We start from the raw sequence: 27,692 nt of genomic DNA, 5'->3' as shown, positions 1-27,692 counted from the left end.
AAACGGGTCCCTGTTAGAATGGCAGGCAGTGGCGAGTGGAGTGCCGCAAGGCTCTGTGCTTGTGCCGCAACTATTTACAATATATATTAATGATTTAGATGATGGGATTAAAAGTAACTCTAGCAAATTTGCAGATAACACAAGGCTGAGTGGCAGTGTGAACTGCAAAGAGGATGCTAGGAGGTTGCAGGATGACTTGGACAGGTTGAGTGAGTGGGCAGATGCAGTATAATGTAGACAAATGTGAGGTTATCCACGTTGGTGGCAAGAACAAGGAGGCAGATTATTATCCCAATGGTGTCAAATTAGGAAAAAGAGAAGTGCAACGAGACCTGGGTGTCCTTGTACAGAGGTCAATGAAAGTAAACCTGCAGGTACAGCAGGCAATGAAGAAAGCTAATGGCCTTCATAACGAGAGGATTTGAGTATAGGAGAGTAAAGAGGTCTTCTGCAGTTTTACAGGGCCCTGGTGAGACCACATATGGAGTATTGTGTGCAGTTTTGGTCTCCTAATTTGAGGAAGGACATCCTTGCTGTTGAGGCAGTGCAGCATAGGTTCACAAGTTTAATCCCCGGAATGGCGGGACTGTCATATGCGGAAAGATTGTAAAGACTGGGCTTGTATTCACTAGAATTTAGAAGGATGAGAGGATATCTTATAGAAACATATAAAATTATAAAAGGACTGGGCAATTAGATGCAGGAAAAATGTTCCCAATGTTGGGCGAGTCCAGAACCAGGGCCACAGTCTAAGAATAAAGGCGAGGCCATTTAAAACTGAGATGAGAAAACACTTTTTCACCCAGAGAGTTGTGAATTTGTGGAATTCTCTGCCACAGAAGGCAGTAGAGGCCAATTAACTGGATGAATTTAAAAGAGAGTTAGATAGAGCACTCGGGGCTAGCGGAATCAAGAGATATGGGGAGAAGTGACACGGGTTACTAATTGTGGATGATCAGCCATGATCACAATGAATGGCGGTGTTGGCTCAAAGGGCCAAATGGCCTCCTCCTGCACCTATTTTCTATGTTTCTATGTTTACATGAGTTTCCTCCAAGTGCTCGGGTTTCCTACCACATCCCAAGGACGTGCTAGTTTGTAGGTTAACTGGCTTCTATAAATTGCCCCTAGTGTATAATAAGTGGGAAAGTGAGATAACATAAAACTAGTGTGACTGGGTGATTGATGGTTGGGGTGGACTCGGTGGGCTGAAGAGCCTGTTTCCATGCTGTATTTCTAAACTAAAAATACCGAATAGGCCAAAGGATCAAGCAAAAGAATACCAGACCATTGGTCCTGGATTACTAAAAGGCATGAATGTCAATGGCTAAACAAATTATATGGACTGCTTACCAGGTCAAAAAGCCAGAGAGCGATGTGGAGAGCTGAGATATGCTGAGATATGCCGCTTTAGATATGAGAGTCTGAAAATCAATCCTTGATCCTATTCAGTTCATTCACTGGCATGGAGTCAATGCTCACATGAATGGTAACAACCAGCATTTATTTATTTTACCCTCACGATCACCAGTCTAACATTGTCTAACATGAAACTTGAGGCAATTTTCTCCACTTAACCAGAGGGATGATCAATGTTTTAAGCATTTCAAAATTAAATTTTGCATTGTCTTTAAATTACTCCCTTTCTATGTTACTTGCTCTAATGCAGGGTTGACAGAGAGGCCAATGCACAAAGTTGTAGTAAAGGAGGTTGCAATTGATGAGAAACAAGGAACTGCAAATGCTGGTTTACGTAAAAGACACAAAATGTTGAAGTAACTCAGTGGGTCAGGCAGCATTTCTGGAGAACATGGATAGGTGACTTTTCGGTTTGGGACCTTGATTAGAACTGTTGCAGTGCTGTCACAAGGACAGATGTCAATACATACTCAGTTGTATGCAGTAAGGTAGATGTGGGGGTGGAAGATTGCAACCTTCACGTGTTCCGCCCCGTTTCGACGAAGGCAATCAACCTGGCGTGCACAATCAAATAGAACAAGTTGTCCTACAACTTTAGGCTGTGCACGCAATACGCAAGAAGGTAGATGTGCATGGATGGGAAGAGCGGGTGGGAAGAGGTAGAGAATCTTGGTAAAGGAACAAAATGTATTACATCATACCCAGATGTTGCTTCCTTGTAAATTTTGGAGCATTTTATGTACAGTTCAAATTTTGATGCACTGCACCTTTACTGGGTTTATCTTACATTGCCATCTGCTGTCCATGACTTGCCTATATTACAGTTCTTCTTAATCTAAAGACTGTTAAGAGTTTTTGAATACCGCTAATGTGACTGGAGCAGTAGTTTGCTACTGTAGTAGCAGGTATTTTGCAGGTACAGTAGCTTGCAGGTATTCACCTTGCAATCTTCAAATATATACAATCTGCTGAATCAGGAATTAATCACTTCAAACCCAGTGTAATTCCCAAATATGAAAAGGTTATCTCAACATTTCCAAAATTGCCTACCTTATTATCATCTTTCTTCATTTCAAGAATCAGTTTCTCTAGCTCTTTTGACTGAAAAAAAAGGATGAATGTCTTAATCAATTCATGGAAATATTACAGCAGATATTTAAATGTTTAAATTTAGCTGTACTGCGACCCCCACATCTAATATGTGTTTAGTACAACTGGATGGGTTAGAGTTGCATTTAAATATTGTCCTCCTAGGTGGAAGCAGGAGATAACAGCTTTCAAGACCAACTGATCATTGGTAATTACATTTACATTGTTCTCACCTGTGAAAGGTGCTCATCAGCACCTTCAATAAATCGGAGGAGGAGGTTATCCGTGTCGTCACCACTAGCAACTCCTGATTCACTCACACATTTCAGCAACTGTCTGATTTGACAAACCTTGTGCTGCTGCAGAAGATGTTTTGCTGCTTTATCATAGACAGCAGCTGCATCCAACTGAAAGTCCTGAAGATAAAAATAAATAGGCATTAAGGAATACAAACTGGACCAAAATATGTGACATTGTGTTGTACAGTTAGAATAAAACTTGACAACTGGAACTGTATCTGCAGCAGAAAATTTGCAGGAGATATTGAAGAACTTTCAATGGTAGTACATGAGATTATGAAATAGCTGACAAGAGGACATCAATTTGAAAATGTCAGCGCAAGAGCAAGGAGTAAGACTGCTATAAATTCCTTTACACATAGTGTGGAACGTGATCTGCCTGATGTCTGTGGGGATGTTACATGGAAACAGTTTATTTTCCCAGACATTTTTTTCCCCTGCTGGTCAGTTTCTAGAGTAACTTTTAATTGCATCTCTAATTCCTGATTGAAAATAGCATTTTAACCAACTCAGTCCGTGTAATGCGAATAGTGTTTCCATCAAATCGCAATTATTCACCCATCACAATATGTTCAATTAGCATTATGGAATCACATGTTACAGCACAATCCTTGTAATACATAATTCCATAAATACTGTGCATCCCACATCTTTATAGTCCAATCATTTTCATATCCTTAGCTTTTCCATGGTTTCCTGAAAATCTATGTAAATTATATTAGCAGTATTTTATTTATCTAATGCCTCTTATTTCATAAGATTATTGATCTGTTATTTGGGAATATTTTTGGACTGCCCCCAATTTAACTTTCCCTTTAGCACTTAAGAATTTCCTCCTGTATTGAAGGTTTTAACAATTATCCCTATCTTAGTTATCAGTATCTGTATCTGGATAAGGATTATTACACCTTGCATCTTTTTCTACTGTAAAGAACAAAGTGCTGGAGTAACTCACCGGGTCTGTGTCCTTTTGTATCCTTTTTACTGTTTTTTTTTTTTAAACTTAAGAGTTTACAGTGTTTTCTCCCCAGCTTCCCTCAGAATCTGCTCATGTACACGTTGTGTATTAATGATTAGGCCTCTTAATTTTTTTTGTATCATCTTCCATTCCATTCCTTACTGCACCTACTTTTTGGGAGTTATACAATCGCAGTAGCCATCACCTCTGAACAACAGGTAGCAACTTGATTTATCTTGCATTTCACCCAGTTGGCAGTTTCTTATTACTGTCTCTTATCTGGAGGAGATAGTTGAGGCAGGTCCCATTGCAAAGTTTAAAAACATTTAGACAGGAACATGGATAGGACAGGTTTCAAGGGACTAGTGTAGATGGGACATGTTGGCCGGTGTGGGCAAGTTGGGCCGAAGGGCCAGTTTCCACACTGTAAGACTTTATGACTATCAGTTCTAACTAGACTGTCCTTTCCCTACACATGTGTTTTTTGCCCTATTTTTTGTATTGTTAATTTTCTGTTATATTTCCTAGTTTTAAATGCCATTCTTATTTGTGAATTTAATGTTTGTTTCCTTTCAATGAAGTTTATTTTTCTATTTTCAAGTTTGTTTGTATCTCCTGGTTCAACCACCAAACCAAAGATGTCTTCCTGCCTTTTCATGCGTCAGTAAATTTAAGAAGGTTCCTTTTCGATCTATTTACCCGAAACCCAATCCCATACTAGATTACAAAAATGTACACATTTTTCAGGGGACATTAACAGACATCTGGTCAAGCAATCTGCATCAGTGTTCAAACCTCTCCTCTTGCCTCCCTCCCATCTTCCCTCTAATCTCGTATGTTGATCACTTCCTTTTAACTGCATCAACACTCCCTGTGGTAGGAGTTCCACATTTTCACTGCTCTTTTGAAATAAATTGCTGGAATAAAATGTTTTGATGATAATTAATTGCTGACCCTTCATACTGCTGTCCTCTATTTATGCTCTTCCCTTCAAGTGGAACGTTCACTCGGCATCTACTCTATCAGAAGCTTTTACATTTAAAAAGCTGTTACAGGTCTCAGCCTTTTCTTGTACAAAAATGACTCGGTGTTCAACTTTTCCCAGTATGGATGCCCTCACAATTCCAGTATTATCTTCATAGGTGTTTTTTGTACCCTCTCTACTAATTCCACACCTTTTGTTATAATGTGACAGATATAAATGTATGCAGTGCTTCAAGTCTTGTGTAGGCAAAGTTCAAATTTATCCTTCTGGAAATAGGTCTAATGTTTGGTTTGCTTTTTTGTGGACTGTTAATCAGTGGTACAATTTGCAGTGTATTTATAATCCATGGTTTAATTTCCTTCTACATCACATAGATGTTATGTTATAAGCAATCCTATTCTTACTTTGCATTTATTTTATTCATCTGTGTTGAAATTCATTCGCCAATTGTTTGCTTTGTTCTAAAAAATGTTTCCATATGTTTTTGTAATTTGACGATCTGCAACCAAGAGTGAACCACTTTCCCTCCCCCCCCCCCCCCCTAAAGTTTGGATTGGTGAGGTCCTTGTCTTCCAGTAGGACCCTATTGCTTTAATAATAGAATGATTATGTGCAGATTTAGACATTTGAGGTAATGGTAACAAAAGCTCCATCCTGCTCTCATGCATAATTGCTTTTTAGCAGAGATAACATAAAGGGGTTCAGAACCAGAATTTTAACTTGGTTTCTCCATCTTGCAGTCCAGGTGTGGAATCAATTACTGACATTGTAGTATCAGCACTATTGATCGCAAGACTCAAAAGAGAATCATACCTAGAACAAACAGAGTTATACAGCTCAGGCGAGCAGAGGAACTATAAATTTATGAAAAATAAGTTTTACATTACCTGAATGACTCTGAAAGAAATTCCAAAGCCTTCTTCGATATTTTTACCTCCAAGCAGAACCTGGAACAAGGGCAGCAATGACATTATTGGCAACTTCATACAAAAATAGTTTCTTGTTTAGTGGTGTCTTCTTGAATGTTTCTGGGAATAACAGTGAAAGTCACACTGTTGGACAACACACCTTGCATGCAACCTCCATCTTCATTTTGTTATTTCCAAAGAGATTGGCAAGAGGTCCACTGATCCTTGAACTACCCGAGATCTCACATCGATGCAAGAACTTGGTAACTTCAATCTGCAGCTCAATTGTGTTAATGTACCTGGTAATAAACACACAAAAAAGATTTTGCACATGATCGGCTGAATGACAAGCAAGAGATAGCTTTGGAGTTATTATTGGATTGCCTCTGTTAATGTTACTTGGATATGGTGCTCGGATTTAAACTTCAATAATAAATCTATCTTATAGTGCAATCAAAAAGAGGAAATTATTGACTTTTACGATGGCACAAAAGAAAGATGGAATTACTGTACTTTACTAAGACCCTTTTAAAAATATGCAACAAAATATTGAGAAAGTAGGCAAGCAGGCGCATGTTAGGTTCAGGTAAATAAACTATTTTATAAAGTGGTTCTCAAGATACGAGTCTTGCTGTTTGTCCTGAACAGCTATCTTTAGCGTGATGAGGCAGTCCCATCCAAATAGATGTGAATTATAAAATATTGACATAATAATTATGTAATTTAAAGCTTTGCCCCCTTTCCCCCTAACTTTTACATCTGGTAAAATATCTGCAAATATTTATCGTTGGGAAAGTCAGAACCTCTTTCTTCCCCATCAACCCTCCCAATAAAATTAATGATGCACATGACAATTCCACTGCCAGAGTTTATAAACTGTACAGAAAAATATGACGATCTAATTCATGTCTATCTACCACCATTTTGTCCAACTTAAACTACCAAGAGAATTAAGAAAATACATGAATTAGTTACAGCAATGTTTACCTCTTCCTAGCTAAATCCAGCTACAATTTAGCACATTTAAACTGCAGCAATTAGTGTTTTGAAAAATTTCAAGCATGATGGAAATTATTAATGTAACATTTATAATATGGACAATTCACTTTTAATGCTCTCTTGCGAGGGGCAAATTTCTATTCCATTGGTGAGGACCCACAGTCGAAATCCGAGCCTAATTTTGAACTTGGGTTAACCAATACCCAAGTTGTTTCCCTTTATGTATACAGGTGCACAACCTTTTATCCGAAAGCCTTGGGACCAGACACTTTTCGTAATTCAGAATTTGTCGGTCTTCGGAATGGAATTTTTTTAGCGTAGATTTTAAAGGCTGGCTCAGTGGTAGAGTGCTCGGCTCATATCCGCAAGGTCGCGAGTTTGTGCCTTGATCCCGGCAGTAAACTCGGTCGCGAGTTTGAGTCTTCAATGTAGTTTTTTCTTGCAGAATAAATGTTTGTATGAAATGCAGTGTAGGAGAGGTGTACTGACTGTGTGGGCAGAACTTTGGAAGTGATTGCCCACCAGTCTAAAAAGCCGCGGTGTCTCCCTGTCCCTGGGGTAGCAGGGGGCGATCAAATAGCACAATACCCCCCTCCCCCTCCAGAGGAATCCGCTCCCCGATGGGCCGCTACGGCGACAAGTGGCAGTTTGCCCACAACCCGAGTTGCGCCCCCTCATCCGCCACCCCAAGAACAAGACGTACCTTGCACACCATCAGCTTCTGCCCCTACGTGTTCCTCTGGAGTTGGAGCGGGGCTGGGCTGGAGTTGCTGCTGGCTGTGGGTCTCTGGGATCTCCGTGCTTGCAGTGGGCCTGGGGGTCGGTGTCCCGTTGGTCCTGACGTCTCCGGCCACCCCCATGGACAGGAGCTGAGACTGGGAACTGTACTGCCCTTGCCCCCTCCCTCTGCAACTGCAAACAACCCCACTCTCCTGCAAGGGCGGTACAGTTCCCAGAGGATGGCAGGTGGCCGGAGACGTCAGGACCAACAGGAACCCGCTCCCCGATGGGCCCCTACGACGCCCCGAGCTGCGCCCCGTCATCCGCAACCCAGGTTCCTCTGTAGTTGGTGGGGCTGGGCTGGGCTGCTGTTGGCTGTGGGCCTCTGGGATCTCCGTGCTTGCAGTGGGCCTGGGGGTCGGTGTCCCGATGAGGGGGCGCAGCTCGGGGAACAGCTTCTGGTGGTCCTGACGTCTCCGGCCAGTTTGCAGTTTTCCTCTGGAGTTGGAACGGGGCTGGGCTGCTGCTGACGGTGGGTCTCTGGGATCTCCGTGCTTGCGGTGGGCCTGGGGGTCGGTGTCCCGTTGGTCCTGCTGCAATCGCCGACGTGAAGACAGTGCAAAGCCCCCGCGCCGGTGCAATGGGCGGGGAGCTGGAGTGGGGAGGGAAGGGGTCACACACATGGCCGGGAAGCAGAGGGGTGTAGGTGGGGTGAAACTGAAGGGAGCGAAAATCTGCTGCTGCCTGCCCCGCTGAGTTAAAAAGTTCCCACGCAAGACTCACGATACACTGTGTATCGTGAGTCTACCGTGGGAACTTTTTAACTCAGCGGGCAGGCAGCAGCATATTGTCAATTATTAACCCTCCCGCGCAATATAGCCTCACCTTCTCTTTTATGAATGGGGATTTAGTTCCCCTTTCTTCGAGGACCGACCGGAGGTTCCGCTGTCACCTCTGCGGGCCGCCCTTGGTGAACGTTTTCAAGGACCTTTCTTCAAGGACCGAAAAAATGGCCGCTATTCGGAGGTTTTCGTTATTTGGATCTTCGGATAAAAGGTTGTGCACCTGTACCTTGAAAATATTTGCAATCATTTTACTAATAAATTATTAGTCCAAGAGATCTTAGCCAATTACCTCGAGACATCTGCTGCAGACATTTTCTTGCGAAAAGAGCTGGTAACTTTTTTCCTGGTTGAACTGCGGTTGGAAACTTCTTGCAAGTACGTTTTCAGGTGACCTTTGGCATCTACCAGGCAGTTTTGTTTAGCTTCCAATGCACTATATGATTCTGCTTTATGACTGAAAAACCTGATGCACGTCATGGCTGCTCTCATATGGTCCTGAAATGAAGACATCGCCAAATATTGATTTACAGGATTGTAAATACTTTTCTAATGGACTTCAGACAAATTAAATTTGCGATTACCTTACCTTCATAAAGCGCTGCAGATCGTAGAGAATGTTGAAGAAACCCTGTATCTGCAGATGTTTGCAGGATGCAATAAGATGGCGACTCCATTTCTCCAGACTTGGATCCAGTTCCTCCATCAAATTTTCTAAAGCATGTAGTTTTCCAGTTTCATAACTTGGGATAAAAATCCCTCGGATGAATACTTCTTCTGGACAATCCTAACAGTTGGAAAGCATACATTGTTCAAAATGCAAATCAGCACATCGATCGAAGGTTTAAAACAGTTGCATCTGTAAAATCCCGAAAAAGAGGGCCTTTAAACAATTGAAAATGTAAACATAGTCCTGAAACAATTACCTACCAATCTTTTTTAGATTTAAGGATTTATAGGAAAGATGTCAACAAAATAGAGAGAGTACAGAGGAGATTTACTAGAATGTTGCCTGGGTTTCAGCACCTAAGTTACAGAGAAATGTTGAACAAGATAGTTCTTTATTCTTTGGAGCGCAGAAGGTTAAGGAGGGACTTGATAGAGGTCTTTAAAATTATGAGAGGGATAGACAGAGTTGACATGGATAAGCTTTTTCCATTGAGAGTAGGGAAGATACAAAGAGGACATGATTTGAGAATTAAGGGACAAAAGTTTAGGGGTAACATGAGGGGGAACTTCTTTACTCAGAGAGTGGTAGCTGTGTGGAATGAGCTTCCAGTGAAAGTGGTGGAGGCGTTCGATTTTATCATTTAAAAATAAATTGGATAGGTATATGGACGGGAAAGGAACGGAGGGTTATGGTCTGAGTGCAGGTAGAGGGGACTAGGTGAGAGTACGTGTTCGGCACGGACTAGAAGAGCCGAGATGGCCTGTTTCCGTGATGTAATTGTTATATGTTGTTATATGTTATAAATATAAACACATTGTATTTTAGATTAGAAATACAGCATGGATAGAAACACTTCAGCCCACAGCATTAATGCCGACCATTGATTACCCATTCTCTCTTGTCATATGTTATCTCACTTTCTTATTTACTTTAGGGGCAATTTAAAAAAAATTTTTTTACAGAGGCCAATTAACCTTCAAACCTGCTCATCTTTGGGATGTGGGAGGAAACTGGAGCACCCGGAGGAAACACCCGGAGGGGGATCATGGAAACTTCACACAGACATCATCCAAGGGAATCTCTGGCACTGAGGCAGCTGCTCTACTAGCTGCAACCACTGCAATTTCACGTTACATGTTTTGAAAATTGGTATTTTTGTTTTATCCTAAGATAAACAATAGGAAGTAATGTTTGTATCGACCTTCAGTGCAAAAGAGCATCCTCCTAGCCCTGCTCAGTTAATTAGCATAATCTTTTAACCCATGTGTCTTCACTACTCCTTCCACATTCAAACCAAATTCTAAAAGATTTATTCTGAATTCCCAAATGGACTTATTGGTGAATATCATGATGTAAGCCCTCTAGATTTAGACTCTGTTCCACCTAGATTATGCCCTTGATTAATGTCGGTAGCTAGAAGATTCAGGAATAATCTAGATCAGAGTTTGGCCTGCAGGAATTCACCAAAGAATTGTTTTAAACTAACACTATCGAAACGTTAAAGAAACATTTAGACAGGTACATGGATAGGACCGGTTTGGAGAGATATAGGCCAAAAGCAGGGAGGTGGATGGGACATGTTGGCTGGTGTGGACTAAAAGGCCATGACTCCACTACTATCAGAATTTATTTTCAAATTGCATTAATTTCCCTTAAGAGCATTCTCACATTCTCCAGTTGCAAAAGCAGGGAGGTATCCTGCATCCCGTTTCATTCCTTGGCTGTAAATTCCTGCACCTGAATCCACATCATTAATAGGCAGGAAACACCACTGTACCACCTTACTACCGCACTCATGATCCTTCTGCATCAGTGATTTTATATAAATTTATCAGTGGCATGTTGTAAAATACATCGAGAGCAGTGCCTTACTTTGTTCAGCAGATGCTGCAGTGCTTCTCTTGTGCAGTTGTGTCTCATATAAAAACTAATAATGGCCAGGTTGGTGCCATAACTTTGCAGGTAAAACAAGCATTCCTCGTAAAAGACTTGTTGCTTGACCTTTCCGTCCCCTTTAACTTCTAAACCTACACCATCAACCTTCAGCATGGCCTCCAGGTCTCTCAATGAGGCGAGGATGTCATCATCCTGCTGTTTATGGAGAAACAAAAATAAACATAATCATGAAGACAGGATATAAAGGCCAGAGCAACTTGTCTGAAAGTTGATCAAAATAGCATAACACATCACAAAATGTCAAGCATCGATGATGGAAATCTTCTTAAGTGACAATCTTCCATGTTTCAAATGTTGACATCGCCGTCATCGTCCGTCCTGAAAAGGACGCAAGCTTCTGGCGACAATTAGTGGGAGCCATCACTTGTTGCAATAGATGGTGGTAGCAGAATTAGCTTAGGACACTTCCAGTTTCCAGCCCCGCGACGTGGACGCTTCTGCTATGGGGTCGATGATGAAAATAAAACCTTGCAATCTTTTACAATAAGTTAACAACATACATGAGAAAATAGCCATACAACAACTGGCCATGCTCCCAGACTGAATGTCTGTTAACCATCGGATGTTTAAAGATACTAACAGTGATTGAAACTATTTTTATAGATTAAAATTAATTCATAACAGTTAGGAGCAGAATTAGGCCATTCAGCCATCTTTGTCTGCTTCAGCTGTCTACTCTGCCATTCTGTCATGGCTGATCTACCTTTACCTCTAAACGCCATTCACCTGCCTACGCCACATAATCCCTGACATCCGTACTAATCAAGAATCTGTTTATCCCTGCCTTCAAAATATTCATTGACTTGGCCTCCACAGCTTTGTGTCAATTAATTCCACAGATTTACCACTCTAAATATGATGAATAAAGTGATGAAAGTCCATTAATGAACCAACCAAATGGTTCTCTATTTCCATAGAGATGTTATTCAGCTATTCAAATATTAAGATACTCAGCAACCAAGACCTGTTGATATTTTATTATGATAAATCTATAATAAAACTACTTAATGTTTCATTTGATCAATACGTCGAGGATATGTCGAGGATTAATCTGGGGTAATAAAAATTGTGCCCATTCAACCAGTTTATAGAATAAGAGGATTGAGATTGTACAAAACCTTAAATCATAACTTCAGGTAACTATGGGGAACTTTGAGAGTAACAAATGGCACGATGGCTGTCTATCATTGTTTTTTCACCAACATTCAGGAAAATCACAATCTGACTGTCGATAAAGATCATATTCAGTTTGCAAATTTCTAACTTGAATATCTAGTTCACGGAGTATTTCTCTGCATTAAAAGCTCACTCGGACTTTCCTGATGAGGGTGTATGTCTGTCAGAGGAAGTTAAGTGTGTTAAGTTAAGTGTGTAAATGCCAATGCATCAAAGCCCATCCGTACAGCTGATTCAGGAAATGGAATTCAATTCTATGACCTCATAGCTTAATGCTACAAATAACACATATATAATGTGACCTTTCACTAAAATAGGGTCTTTGATCAGTTTTAGAGGTTTGTGGTTCTTCTTTTTAAGTTGCATAATAGATTTTAATATATTTTTTAATAACTTAATTGTGGTCTGAAGTAAATTAACTATATGGTGTATTTTTTAATTTATAATTTTCAAATAATTTTAAACTGCTAAAATTGCTTAAACTTCAGAATAGCGTCATCCCAAATATCTGGATGGACAGAGCATTTGTGACCACTATGAACATTATGAACACCATGAACACTGACCTCCCCGCCATGTCTCCTCAAGCATTTGTGAAACCCAAATCAGTCCACCAGAGTTACCATTTATATATCGTATTGCAAAGTTAAAAATCATTACCGTAGAAAAATATGGTTTTACAGAAGTCTCCAGGTGCTGCACTATTTCTTGCAGGAGTGAGGAGCCAAGAGTTAGCTGATTTTGGTCGAAAGGTGGTTTTAAGCAACGACTAAATTTCTCCCGTGCTCCAGATAAATTCCCTACTTTGAGGCAGGCTAATCCCCAGGCATGCCAGACTCCACTTGGATCCAGGCCACTCTTGGTTGAAACCTAGAAAATAAAAGTCATGGACTTCATACAATCTTGCGTCCGATACAAATTGAGTAACAGGAGTAATCAAATGATATTTATATTTATAACATTTAAAATACTTAAAATAATGCATTGAACACCCAACTCAGAACATACCTCAAGATATTACTGTTTAACTCTAAAGGGCCTGTCCCACTTGTGTGTCATTTGTGCGTCATTTGCGCGACATCCGAAGAATTGGTTGGCGCGTCATAACGCAAGCGTGGTGGCGTATGCAGTGGCGCGTAGTGGCGTATGCAGTGGCGCGTGGTAACGTGCGGCGCCCCAGGATTTTGGGATGCTCAAAATCCTCACGCGCCACCTGTGTGACGTATCCCTTGCGCACGCTGACGTGCTGATGGCATACGCTGATGTACTGACGGCGTACGTGTAGCGCATGGTGACGCATGGTTACACACAGTGATGCACGAACATTGCCTATGCTAATTTATTATGCATCACCATGCGTCAATGTCCGTAACCATGCCCCGCCCGTCCGCCATCAGCGCGCCATTTGCGCATCATTTGAGCGCCGCACCACGTGACCAAGCGCGCGTAGTTTTGAAAAATTTTCACTGGGAAAATCCTTGCTACAGAGATCGAACTAAGTACGAACGACATCGCAAATGGCTCCCAAAAGAAGCAGGACCCTCAAGAGCACATGGCGCGCGACTGTCGTACTGCTAGATGATTTTCGGGCGACTGTCGAGCGTCAGTCACTACCGGCCTGTCGCGTAAATGACACCCAAGTGGGACAGGCCCTTAACTCAAAAAAGGAAGAAGCACAAGTTACTGTATTTGCGATCACAGGAGATCGCATAAATAAAAAATTCTAGATGGCACGAGGAACTACGGATGCTGGTTAATAAACAAAAGGACAAAGTGCAGGAGCAGGTGAGGCAGCATTTATGGAAAACAAGGATAGGCGACATTTCAGGTCGGGACCCTTCATTCAGACTGATTGTAGTAACGGGGAGAAAGCGAGAAGAGAGGTGGGTGGGGGAGGGGAGGGAAAGCGGAAAGCATTGATGGAAAGAAAGAATTGGATCAGTTTTATTCTCAAACTTGTTATAATTACTGATTACAACATTGGAGGTCATTCAACCCACTGGATCCACATCGGTTTAAGCAGAACAATCCCATCAGCCTCATTATCCTCATCCTATTTACCTTGTAGCTTTTCAACATATTCCCTCTTACATGCATGTTAATTTAAATTGTTTCTTCTTATAAATTACCTATAGTACAGGGTAATTTAGGATGTAGAAAGAAACCAGAACATCTAAAGAAAACCCCAGTCACAAGGAGAACGTGCAAACTCCACACAACTGAAGGCCAGATTTAAACTTGGGTCCCTTGATTATAACGAAGCAGTATTAACTGCTGTTCCACCAGACCATTCTCATATTGATTTTTTAGTCTGCATTGACAAGCTCTGAATTAATATATTTAACTGAGAAACCGAACTGATACTTTCCCTGCAGCAAGTGTCTAGTGTACCACGATGAGTTATTAGGCAACTTGTTTGACTTTAAATTAGAACGTTGCTGACTCAATATCTGGTCAACCAAATTACAATGGATGCCAGCTAAATTATTTGCAAATTCTCACTGCATGCGTATTGGTTTTGATAATTCCTTACATAATAATGGTGACTCCAATCTTTAAGTCATCGACATGAAATGAAGCTTTAAAATACTATTGCAAGAGTCTTGTCATCCTGATAGACAATTTCCCAGTACTTCAATGTTACCACACCATACGCCTACTAGATGTCAGATATTAATTGCATCCCTGATGGCAGAAAATATATATTTGAAATAAAATTTCTCATTTACCTCAACTGCCAATGCGTAGTATTCAGTTTCCAAAAGCTTATTTCTCAATCTTGTGATGGCTGCTGGTTGAAGGATTTGTTCGAGGGATGGCACATCTTGGTAGTTAGCAGCGACCAGAATCTTCACTACATCCACCTTGCTGATATAACTGCATAATGTGACAGAAAACATGAAATTAAGCTTGAACAAAAAATATTCTACGAGAAATACGATGCGTAATGAAGGTCTTGTTCAATTTCAATATCTCTGGAGGTAAAAGAATGCCACAGATATTTTCCACTAACATGCGGATACTGTGACAGTCATAAAAGCACTTAATGATCATCATGTTGCACATGGAAGACTACTGGCTGCAATTTGAAGAGTTTTTCAGATGCAGAAAGCCTTCATAAACTAGCTGTGTGAATGGACAAAGACACAGCACATGGGATAGAATGAAATTAATATGAGGTCATCAACTTTGGTTGAAAAAAAGAGAAGAATATCTTTTCAATGGTGGGAGTATAGACGATGCTGGTATTCAGGAGGACTTGGAAATCCATATACTGAAAGTTTGAATGAAGATTCAGCAGACAAATAGCAAGGCAAATTATGCATTGACCTTTACCAATACAATATTTGACCGCAAGCAGAGATAGATACACAGAAACAAAGAACAGGCTTGGCGGGCCTGGCTTAACAGCTGCAGCCCGCCTGCAGTCCGTCTGTTTTTTCTTTCTTTTTGTTCCTTTGTCCTGTTTTTAATTATTTTTGTTTTATTAAGTTGTGTATGTGTGTGGGTGGGGTGGGAGAAGCATGTTTTGGTCTCTTCCTTCGGGGAGATGTGACTTTATTTCTGTCATATGTCCGTCTCCGTCTGCGCCGAGGCCTAATGGCGGAGCTGTGGCAGCGCTCCAGCGGCAGCGGCAGCAGCGACCCGACTCGGCCTCGGAGCTGTGGCGGCGGCGGCAGCGGCTACCCGACTTGGCCTTGGAGCTGTGGCGGTGGCAGTGACCACCCGCGGAGTTTGAACCGGCCCGTTCGCCGAGCACGGTTGAGCCGCGGGACTTACCAGCACCCGGTGGGGTCACAACATCTGGAGCCTGGATCGCCTCGGCGCAGAGGGAGAACAAAGAGGGAAGAGACAGAGACTTTAAGATTTTGCCTTCCATCACAGTGAGGAGCTGTTTGGTGAACTCACTGTGGTGGATGTTAAATTTGTGTTGATTGTGTGTTTTTGTCATTTTTATTATATGTATGACTGCAGGGCAACAAAATTTTGTTCAGGCCGAAAGGTCTGAATGACAAAAATAAAATTCAAATTCAAATTCAAAACAGTATAATACAGGAACAGGCCCAATGCACACATGTCAGCACTGAAATCCTATCTGCCTTCACATAGAGTGTATCCTACTTTTTCCTGTCTTTGTTTGTTCCTGTGTCTGTCTAAATCGCCTAAATGTTACTATTGTATTCAAGCCACCTCCCCTGGCAGCACGTTCCAGGCACCTACCACACTCTGTGTAAAATAAAAGTCTTGCAAATCTCCTTTAAGCTTGCCCTCTCTCGCCTTAAACCTACGCCCTCTAGTATTTGACATATTTCTACCCTGGGACAAACATTTTATCTACCTTACTTGTCTCACATAATGTCTAGTGGTTAAGGGCCAGTCCCACCAGCATACGATTGCATGTGTCTAGCGCGACCAAACGTGGTGGCTTGAGGCGTACGGCCTCGGTCCAACTTCCGTCTGGAGTTGTACGGGGCTGGTCCCGACATCATACTCACCAATCAGCTGGGCAGGAGGCGGGCTGACTGAATTTGGACGTCGCACGGCGTTGGGCGGTTACGTCATCACGCAACGGCACGCCGGGCGGTGACGTAATCGCGCAACACCACGCACTAGGCGTACGCCGTCAAGACGCTGCGTACGGCATCGAGACGCTGTGTACACCCGTCGAGGTGCTGCGTACGGCCTCAATGCGGCTGCGGGCTGACAGGCCGTTGTCGCGCGGACAGTGTCAGTTTTTCGGAACCCCGCACGATTTCGGGACCAGCCCCGCACAACTCTACGGCTCCGGCGATCGAAGTGAGACCGGCCCTGCGAGGCCGTACGGCTCAAGCGACCACGTTAGGTCGCGCCAGCCGCATGCAGTCGCATGCTCATGGGACTGGCCCTTTACTCTACCTATGGAAGGATACGCTTGCAAGAGAGGGAGTGGAGCAAGGATTCACCAGATCAATTGTTGGGATGACAGATTTATCATACAAATGATGAGCATATAATTCTCTTCAGTTTATAGGAATGAGATGTGAAAAGTACAATTTTTCCAATGAGACTTCAATGGGTAAATATCAAGCTGATATTTTCCTATCTGGCCTGTCTAGAACCAAGGATAACAGTTTTAAAATAAGGAGTTTGACATTCAAGATGAGAGGAAGTAAATAATTTAGATTTTCTACTCAAAACCTATGGGGATGCAGTCGCTGTGATTTTTGGTTATGAAGGGAATCAAAAGGTATGGGTCAACCACCACTTGAGAACCTGTAGACTAATCCAATGGCAATGGCGCTCTGTGCACAGAATATCCGAACATAATAGGTAGACACTAAATGCTGGAGTAACTCGGAGGAACAGGCAGCATCTCTGGAGAGAAGGAATGGGTGACGTTTCGAGTCGAGACCCTTCTTCAGTCCGAACCTATAGCTGTACAGACCCAATAACATTACGAATTTAAAGAAGCCATGCACTATTTTTGCACTTTTTGTATATAATTTTTATAAATAAAGTTAATAAAATGGCAATTTGTTGTATGAGACCATAAATCACAGATGTTAGCGATAAAGTGCATCTTTGTTTTTATTGCAGCTGTTCTTCCACATTAAGAGCCAATCAGTTTCCAGTTACCATGCGGAGTTCCTCACCTGTCACAAAGAGCCAAGTCCTGGCTCCTTCCTGCTTTCACAAACATCATTTTAGCACTAAATAGGAGTTGCTTCATGATGTCCATTAAGAGGCATGCATCCACTTCTGGGTTTGTCAATGCTCGTGAGAGTTTGCTGCAATGGTCTATCAGTAGATGGCCGCATACCATACTATTGCTGTGCAAATTAAGTATGGCAATACACAGAGAAGCACTGGGAGCCTGCAAAACATATCAGTAATTTTACAGTTTCATTGATTGCCTTCATTTCTGCACATTTCCTACTAGCCTTCATCATTCAATGTGTTCCCATGTCTTTGTCAACAATAACAAGACAAGCTGCAAGGTGGTGAATTTCAGACTCGGCTTCTCTTCCATTTCCCATCACCTGTGCCTCACTTCATGGTGAAAAAATTGCCTTCGCCACAATGCAAGAGGAAACTCGAGCTACAAACAAGGACTTTTCAAGAACAGTCACAACTACATGCAGGAACAATTACAACAATCAACAACTGTCTCCTGAAGACTTGTGCTGTGCCGTCTAGCCCAGTTGATGTACGCATCAGCGAAGACTATCAATTATATCTGGAACTATTCACATGAATTATTGAAGAACTTAAAATTGCTTAAACAGCTTTATTTCATGAAACTTTTGGATGTTTTTGTTTACAATATATGGAAATCCATTGAGGTTTTAATCATTTCTTTCCTCAGAAAAAATATTGAAAAGCATTCCATTAAATTCTACCATATGTTTTAAGTACTATTACAATGTTGTAGTGCGTGGGTCTCAAAAGGAAGCACGAAGTCCAGTGTTTTGAGAGGCACCTTTAATTATGTTCCTCCCGGTTGTAGGGAAGACCAAACGAGAGAAAGATGGCACCCAAACCCCTGCCTTTAAACCCTCTGGCTAAGGGCCGCCTCCGGACTGAACCACTCCCGTGCCGAGGGGTTCGACAGGTATGATGGCATGACCCTTGGGGGCCGCCACAATGTTGTGTTTAGTTCAGTTTAGAGATACAGGCCCTTTGGGCCACCAAACACGCAGCGATCAGTGATCCCCGTACACTAGCACTATCCTACACACTACACCGCTGAACTACTGTGCCGCCCCAACACTGCATTAAACAGTGCATTATTCATACATTATATAGTGCATTACACATTGCATTATACAGTATTCCCAACAGTGCATTATATTACAGTGGTAATGCTTTAATTCTGACTCAGAAGGTTGTGATTATAAACCGGATTCCAAGAATTTGGTATGTAACCCAGGCTTGCATTTCGATGAATTGATGAATTGAATGCTATAATATTAGAGCTATTGTCTTTCAGACTAATCAAGCAGGTACTGGGTATCTGAAAACCCCCCACAGAAAATGCCGGATTTACTCAGTGGGTCAGGTAGTATCTGTGGTAAGAGAAGCAGAAAGAAAATGGGGAGAGAAGGGGGAAGTACTTAAAGCAATTATAAATGGAGAAAAATATGAGGTTCATGGGACCAATAGTTGACATGTTCTAGTTCTTATGAAATATTAAAGTTGTTCAGTTGGGTGCAATTCAGTAGAAATTTGCTTTATTACAGCTGTAAGATGCATGCCACTGACTTTTTTTTAATGTAGCCATGAAATGAGCTTGATTTGTTTTGTAGCCATGTTCTTTTTGTAGCCATATTGTGAAATATGACACTCAAGAAATCTCAAGAGATGACTTAGGGACAACATGGTAGGATGGGAAACAAATTCATATCTTTGGGAGTCTTGTTTGCATTAATGCCGAACAATTTTAAGCTATTATTTAGAATTTGTAGAGGTGGGTTCAAGAAAGGATCAACACAAGTTATCTGACTACCATGGGAAAATAATAACATTTATTTTGCATAGTGTACACTGCACAAGTATATTGTCATGTCAGACTATCTACTAAAATAAATGGATTATATTGCAGAATGTATATGTTACTGGCACTGAACTGCCCAAGTAATCCATAATGTTTTTGATATTTCATTTCTTTTGAAGTGATCCACAGCTTGTCATGGTTGTAACTGTAACCGATGTGCATCAAACAGAAATTCAAACTATTTAATAGTTTTGCAACAAAAATAATAAAAGGTACAAATACAGGAGAGCAATGGGTTTCTATTTCTCACCTGTTCATAGAAAAACTCACTGCGCTCAATTTCATTTTCAACCTCGTTCAGAGTCAGACTCCAATGTACCTCGGCAACTCTTGGCATCTGTAAAGCGACAGCAAGTTCCGAGCCAGTATCATCGCAACTTGTGGCATCTAATACACAAAAATGGAGTTGTACACTTGCATCATTAAGATAAGAAAAAACTAGAGAATATTTTCAAAAATATTCTTGGGTTGCTCACCTTCTCCTTCATCCAGTTGTTCTTTTTCTCTATAGAAGATGAGATCAGATACAGAAAAATATATAGATTAATGCACAGTATTAATCTTTTTTAAACTGGAATTTAAACTTTATTAAATAATTGGCACTTCAAGAAACCTTTATGTATTGTTAACATCCAATGTTTATACAAGCTTTAGTTTGTTTCAATTGGACACACTTACTTTCAGGGCATATTATAACAAACTTAACTTTCAAAATTTATGATCAGCTTGATCAATGTCCAGGATGTATATAGTGACTGGTAGTTGCCAAAGCAGAGTTACCTTCCTGCTCTTTATGCACCTTGTTCCATCTGTTGCAGATCATATCCCCATTCTGTCACTGAATTTGGATAATTGTTTGTAATTATCTGATACTATTTGTATTGCAAAATAGGTTAAGATCTAGCACCAGTTTCTGCCAATACTATTAAAATTTGACTATTCCCTTTACGTGGAAAACCTTCCAACCCCATCTCACACCCAGAATTGTTTCCTCAATATCCTCGAGGGTAGGATCTAGGAAAACATATCCTGAGAGTGAGCATTGGGTCATAAAGCTATTGAGCATGGAAAACTTGCCTGTGCCGATCGATCAAGTTGAAATTCTGGGCTAGTCCCATTTGCCTGCATTCAGCCTATATCCCTCTAAACACTTCCTATTCATACCTCTGTCCAAATATCCATTGAAAGTTGTGATTATAAATAGGTAATTATAGGTGGGCTATAGTTTAAGATTGTTCACTACTACACACCATTGTATTCAACAATACAAAGTCAATGATACCAGGCAATCGCTCTGGATGAACATGTTTTGCTTCCACTCTAGTCCTGGGGGCTCCAAGGTGACTGCGAAGGCCAATGTTTGACCCGCAGACTCAGTCAGAGAAGGGACCTGCGGATGAATAATGTGTGTCGTAATGTGCTCCTCTCACTCTTTACTTTAGGCTTCTATATGGGGATTCTCAAGGTTTCAAGGTCAGTTTATTGTCACGTGTACCTATTAAGGTACGGTGAAATTCTAATGCAAGGGCTCAAGATTCTCAATTTTTGAGGATATCCATAACTATTCCCTTCTGTTCACCTGGTCAAGTCTAATCTTGTGACAGGCAAGAACTAAAAATACTTGTTATGAAGCACAAGAAGGATTTTAATTTTTTTAATTTTTTTAAACACCAATAAAGAGTGCCACAGATTGCAATTAATATCACCTTCTTGGAAAAGTCAGCTTCAAAAAGTTAACCACCACAAGAAAAGCTGGCTTTTCCAAGCGATGTAGATGCTGTATCGTTACATGTATATTCAGTGTTGCACTAGACAGCATTCAACTGCTTGATAAATGATTAACATAGTAAGGCATTGGAAAATAAAATTTCATTTAATATTTTTAAATGTAGTCAAATTACATTGTAAATATGAATTAATTATAGCCAGATGAGTGACATATTTGAGCAGAACTGATTTTCACCAGATTCTAATAAACGCATATGATAGTACACATGCAAACATTGCAGTGTTTCCAGAATAAACTTGGTTATCTACTTATCACAATAGGCACTGCTGCCACTTGATGAAATCTAGTCCAGAATGAGGTCAGGCTTACTTTGTATGATAATAATTGTAACACTGGTCGCAAACCCGTGCTGGGTTCTCTCTGCAGTCCTTAACCACCATTTTCTTTGCTGAGCAAGACTGGCAAACAACCCGACCACAGCGCCTGCAATGATGTCGACGATTGAACTAGTCAAGAAAGATAGCTTTAAGTTAGAATATTATATATGCTACTTTATGATTCAGCAGATCTTTGAAAGTCACATTCAAATTTTGCTTCAGTTTGTAGCACACATTCTTTTCTGTTTAAACCACTGCTAAATTCTTATAAATCAAGAACTCTGCAAATGCTGGAAATTTGAAATAAAGACAGAAAATAGTGAAAACACTCAATGTGTCATGCAGCATCCGATGTAGATTCTCGAATCAGAATCGTTAACTCAGTTTCTCTTTCCATAGATACTGTCTGCCCTCAAACCACTGACTCTGTAAGCCTTCAGCAACTTCTACATTAAAGACTCTACCATTCATTCTTTTATGTGAGCATCAATTAACAATTGATTCGACAAGAGCATCTGTGCACCAGCCAGTGTAGCATTTTACACATTCACATTCCGCTACCTTGGCTTCATTAGCAAGGTCAGCATTTATTGCTCATCCCCAAATGCCTTGAGTAGATTGTGATGAGCCAGCTTCCTACACTTTGACAAAGATATTGCTTTGTGCAGTGTTCAAGGATTTAGATCCAGCAATGGTGAATGGCGTCAATATATTTTCAACTCAAGCTTGGAAGCAGTGAAACAAAAACTGCACAAGGTGGAAATGTCAAAGATGAGAAAGCATAGCTTTAAGGTGACAGGAGCGAAGTTTGCAGGAGATGTGCAGGGCGAGTTTTTGTTTTGAAACACAGAATGGTGGGTGTCTGGAATGTGTTGCCTATGTGGTGGTGGAGGGAGATACAATAGTAATAGCATTTAAATAGCTTTTGGATAGGCACATGTATATGCAGGGAATGGAAAGATATGGATTATGTGGACTGTGGGAGAAATGGGTGCGAATCTAGGTGGGCACAGGGAAGAGGGGGGGGGGGGGGAGATGGGTGGGGGTTATGCTTGTTGGTTAGTTACCTAAAATGGAAGCATTCATTGTTCATACCATTGGGCTGCATGCTACTCAAGTGGAATACGAGATGCTGTTTCTCAAGGTTGCATATGGCATCACTCTAGCAATGGAGGAGGCCCACGATAGAAAGGTCCATATGGGAATAGGAAGGAGAGTTAAAATGGTTAGCAACCAGGAGATCCAGCAGCATCTCATAATTCCATAACTATTTGAAAACTAATTGGATTGTGCTTGCTGGTCCCAAAATGCACACCCACTCATCCTTCAGTCACTTGCCCTGCCCAATTCTCCATGGCAAGCTTTTACCTCTCCCTTGTAGGGCACTCTGATATTGCCTGATGAAACTACTACCCCATCTAAGCTCTTGGTACTGTGGTAATCCTGTCTATATTCGGGCAATTTAAATCACCGACTATGACAATTCTTCCATTCATGAAGGCAACTTACCATGACTTTTTCAATGCCAATCAGTGATAAGCAATAAATGCTGGTGCTGCGTTCAGCACTAACATAGTATCAAAACAAAGGTAGTGAAGTCTAACATCTTCATCATTAACAGAACTAGCTGAAAACCTGCTCCCTCCAGTTAATTATTTCCCTTTCAACTAAGATCCTCTGAAAGTCTTTGAACGTTTTTTATCCAATAGATATCCCTGCTGAACTTTCAGTTGAAAGAATAGTTAAATAAATCAGCAGCTATTAGCTGTACAAGCTCAATGATTTGAAAATGTAATCCTTGATATCAATACATGAGCTTCAAAGATTTAGTTTTAAAAGATTTTGTGCAAGTTTGCACCACAGAATTAATAAGCTCTGAAAGCTATTACATTTCACAGTCTCAGATCAGTCAGAGGAAACCACTCATATTTTTAGAGCTTTTTTCAGCTGGTTTTGCTAAATTGTTGTTCAATCTGTATCGGTGGAAAAGTCCTTTGAAATAGGATCACTCTATAAATGAAGATGTCTTCTCTAGGAAAAATACGTGCAATGTACAGATGAGTATAATTCAAACAACTGGTCTAAGCAATCCCATTTCCCTTTTGAATGTTCATTGGGCATTTGCAATATGGCTGTTATTTCAAGTATTTGGACATTAGGTTCTGGATCCAGGATGCCCAGTTAAAAGATGAACCGAGATTAAAATAAAACAAAGCCTCCATCAAAATGGAATCATTGTACAAAGTTGGAAACCACAACAAAACTTGATTACAACTGTCAATAATGCAGTTGTACATAATGTTCTACAGAGGATTTCAGTGACAGGGAGAAATTGCTTAGCCTTGGATTGTTTTCTCTGCAACATTGGAAGTTGAGCGGAGACTTGATAGAAGTGTATAAAATTATGAGAGGTATAGGTAGGTTAGACAGCCAGAATCTTTTTCCCAGGATTGAAATGTCCGAAGCTAGAGGACATAGCTGCAAGGCGAGAGGTGGAAGATTTAATGGAGACATACAGGGTTTTTTTTTATTTATTTTTTACACAGTGATGGGATCCTGGAAAGCATTGCTGGGGTGGTGGTGGAGGCAGATACCACAGCGACATTTGAGAGGCTTTTGGATGGGCACGTGGAAGTGCCACGAATATGATATATTAATGAATATGATATAGTTGGGATCACGGAGACATGGCTTCAGGGTGACCAAGGCTGGGAGCTGAACATCCAGGGATATTCAATATTCAGGAGGGATAGACAGAAAGGAAAAGGAGGCGGCGTAGCGTTGCTGGTTAGAGAGGAGAATAACGCAATAGAAAGGAAGGACATTAGCTTGGAGGATGTGGAATCGATATGGGTAGAGCTGCGAAACACTAAGGGGCAGAAAACGCTAGTGGGAGTTGTGTACAGGCCACCTAACAATAGCAGTGGAGTTGGGGATGGCATCAAAACGCTAGTGGGAGTTGTGTACAGGCCACCTAACAGTAGTAGTGGAGTTGGGGATGGCATCAAACAGGAAATTAGAAATGCGTGCAACAAAGGTAAAATAATTATAATGGGTGACTTCAATCTACATATAGATTGGGTGAATCAAATTGGCAGGGGTGCTGAGGAAGAGGATTTATTGGAATGTATGCGGGGTAGTTTTCTAAACCAACATGTAGAGGAACCAACGAGAGAGTAGGCTATTCTAGACTGGGTATTGAGTAATGAGGAAGGGTTAGTTAGCCGTCTTGTTGTGCGTGGCCCCTTGGGCAAGAGTGACCATAATATGGTTGAGTTCTTCATTAGGATGGAGAGTGACATTGTTAATTCAGAATCAAGGGTCCTGAACTTAAAGAAAGGTGACTTTGAGGGTATGAGACGCGAATTGGCCAAGATAGACTGGCAAATGATTCTTAAAGGGTTGATGGTGGATATGCAATGCATTTAAAAACTGCATGGATGAACTACAACAATTGTTCATCCCAGTTTGGCAAAAGAATAAATCAGGGAAGGTAGTGCCACCGTGGATAACAGGGGAAATCAGGGATAGTATCAAAACAAAAGATGAAGCGTACAAATTAGCCAGAAAAAGCAGCCTACCAGAGGACTGGGAGAAATTCAGAGTCCAGCTGAGGAGGACAAAAGGCTTAATTAGGAAAGGGAAAATAGATAATGAAAGAAAACTGGCAGGGAACATAAAAACTGACTGCAAATGTTTTTATAGATATGTGAAGAGGAAAAGATTAGTTAAAACAAATGTAGGTCCCTTGCAGTCAGAAACAGGCGAATTGATCATGGGGAACAAGGACATGGCAGACCAATTGAATAACTACTTTGGTTCTGTCTTCACTAAGGAAGACATAAATAATCTGCCGGAAATAGCAAGGGACCGGGGGTTAAATGAGATGGAGGAACTGAGTGAAATCCAGGTTAGCCGGGAAATGGTGTTAGGTAAATTGAATGGATTAAAGGCCGATAAATCCCCAGGGCCAGATAAGTTGCATCCCAGAGTACTTAAGGAAGTAGCCGCAGAAATAGTGGATGCATTAGTGATAATTTTTCAAAACTCTTTAGATTCTGGAGTAGTTCCTGAGGACTGGAGGGTAGCTAATGTAACCCCACTTTTTAAGAAGGGAGGGAGAGAGAAAACGGGGAATTACAGACCAGTTAGTCTAACATCGGTGGTGGGGAAAATTCTGGAGTCAGTTATTAAAGATGGGATAGCAGCACATTTGGAAAGTGGTGAATTCATTGGACAAAGTCAGCATGGATTTATGAAAGGTAAATCATGTCTGACGAATCATAAGATTTTTCGAGGATGTAACTAGCAGAGTGGATAAGGGAGAACCAGTGGATGTGTTATATCTGGACTTTCAGAAGGCTTTCGACAAGGTCCCACATAAGAGATTAGTATACAAACTTAAAGCACACGGTATTGGGGGTTCAGTATTGATGTGGATAGAGAACTGGCTGGCAGACAGGAAGCAAAGAGTAGGAGTAAACGGGTCCTTTTCAGAATGGCAGGCAGTGACTAGTGGGGTACCGTAAGGCTCAGTGCTGGGACCCCAGCTATTTACAATATATATTAATGATCTGGATGATGGAATTGAATGCAACATCTCCAAGTTTGCGGATGACACGAAGCTGGGGGGCAGTGTTAGCTGTGAGGAGGATGCTAGGAGGCTGCAAGGTGACTTGGATAGGTTGGGTGAGTGGGCAAATGTATGGCAGATGCAGTATAATGTGGATAAATGTGAGGTTATCCACTTTGGTGGCAAAAACAGGAAAGTAGACTATTATCTGAATGGTGGCAGATTAGGAAAAGGGGAGATGCAACAAGACCTGGGTGTCATGGTACACCAGTCATTGAATGTAGGAATGCAGGTGCAGCAGGCAGTGAAGAAAGCAAATGGTATGTTAGCATTCATAGCAAAAGGATTTGAGTATAAGAGCAGGGAGGTTCTACTGCAGTTGTACAGGATCTTGGTGAGACCACACCTGGAGTATTGCGTACAGTTTTGGTCTCCTAATCTGAGGAAAGACATTCTTACCATAGAGGGAGTACAGAGAAGGTTCACCAGACTGATTCCTGGGATGGCAGGACTTTCATATGAAGAAAGACTGGATAGACTTGGCTTGTACAAGCTAGAATTTAGAAGATTGAGGGGGGATCTTATAGAAACTTACAAAATTCTTAAGGGGTTGGACAGGCTAGATGCAGAAAGATTGTTCCCGATGTTGGGGAAGTCCAGAACTAGGGGTCACAGTTTAAGGATAAGAGGGAAATATTTTAGGACCGAGATGAGAAAATCATTTTTTACACAGTGGTGAATCTGTGGAATTCTCTGCCACAGAAGGTAGTTGAGGCTAGTTCATTGGCTATATTTAAGAGGGAGTTAGATGTGGCCCTTGTGGTTAAAGGGATCAGGGGGTATGGAGAGAAGGTAGGGATGGGATACTGAGTTGGATGATCAGCCATGATCATATTGAATGGCGGTGCAGGCTCGTAGGGCCGAATGGCCTACTCCTGCACCTATTTTCTATGTTTCTATGAATAGAGGAATACGGATCATGTAAAGGCACTTGAGATCAGTTCAGGTAGGTATCATGTCTGGCACAAACATTGTGGGCTGAAGGGCCTGTTCTTGTGCTGTACTGTTCTATATTCTATGTAATGCTACTTCTGCAAACAAATGCTGAGATTTGTTGTTTTCCCAGCATGAAAACAAAGGTGATTGATCTACAGATTCATCCACATAAAAATGTTTTTGCAAATCATTTGCTGTAGAGTTCATGTTCAACAGCCTGAACCCGTGGGTCAACAAGATAGCGTTTAATACAGCGTTTATATGGTTAATATATTTATTAATTTCCATGAATATGAAAGCACTTTTTTCTTATGGAAGACTGCATTTCCTTTGCTTGATAAATCTGTGGTGAGAAGCTGCTGGAAGTCAACACAAATCATAGCAAAAATTCAAATTCAATTTCGACTCTGACATTTCAGAGAACCTTTCCAAGGCAATTAAATAAAAAAGCTGGAAAATGTT

General features: G+C 41.2%; 1 protein-coding gene across 5 annotated transcripts in view; it reads right to left on the bottom strand.

Moving 5' to 3' along the window:
- The window catches only part of zfyve26 (zinc finger FYVE-type containing 26), an 82,856-nt gene that overhangs the window by 7,047 nt on the left and 48,117 nt on the right, over nucleotides 1-27,692 (bottom strand). For 4 of the 5 annotated variants that reach the window (XM_033026908.1, XM_033026911.1, XM_033026909.1 and 1 more), the window contains 13 exons: nucleotides 21,654-21,790; nucleotides 20,032-20,060; nucleotides 19,806-19,942; nucleotides 17,655-17,875; nucleotides 14,751-14,898; nucleotides 12,682-12,891; nucleotides 10,762-10,980; nucleotides 8,809-9,006; nucleotides 8,512-8,717; nucleotides 5,819-5,957; nucleotides 5,638-5,697; nucleotides 2,742-2,924; nucleotides 2,470-2,520 (listed from right to left, as the gene is read on the bottom strand). In XM_033026908.1, coding sequence (XP_032882799.1) covers nucleotides 2,470-2,520; nucleotides 2,742-2,924; nucleotides 5,638-5,697; nucleotides 5,819-5,957; nucleotides 8,512-8,717; nucleotides 8,809-9,006; nucleotides 10,762-10,980; nucleotides 12,682-12,891; nucleotides 14,751-14,898; nucleotides 17,655-17,875; nucleotides 19,806-19,942; nucleotides 20,032-20,060; nucleotides 21,654-21,790 — 1,938 coding nt within the window. Of the gene's footprint in view, nucleotides 1-1,244; nucleotides 1,409-2,469; nucleotides 2,521-2,741; nucleotides 2,925-5,637; nucleotides 5,698-5,818; nucleotides 5,958-8,511; nucleotides 8,718-8,808; nucleotides 9,007-10,761; nucleotides 10,981-12,681; nucleotides 12,892-14,750; nucleotides 14,899-17,654; nucleotides 17,876-19,805; nucleotides 19,943-20,031; nucleotides 20,061-21,653; nucleotides 21,791-27,692 lie in introns of those variants that run through there. The other variant, XM_033026912.1, reaches the window with a different exon arrangement.

This window comes from Amblyraja radiata, chromosome 9 (assembly GCF_010909765.2).
Source record: "Amblyraja radiata isolate CabotCenter1 chromosome 9, sAmbRad1.1.pri, whole genome shotgun sequence".
Taxonomy (NCBI): domain Eukaryota; kingdom Metazoa; phylum Chordata; class Chondrichthyes; order Rajiformes; family Rajidae; genus Amblyraja; species Amblyraja radiata.
Note: the sequence above shows the minus strand (reverse complement) of the source record. Positions and strands in the feature narration are given on the sequence as shown.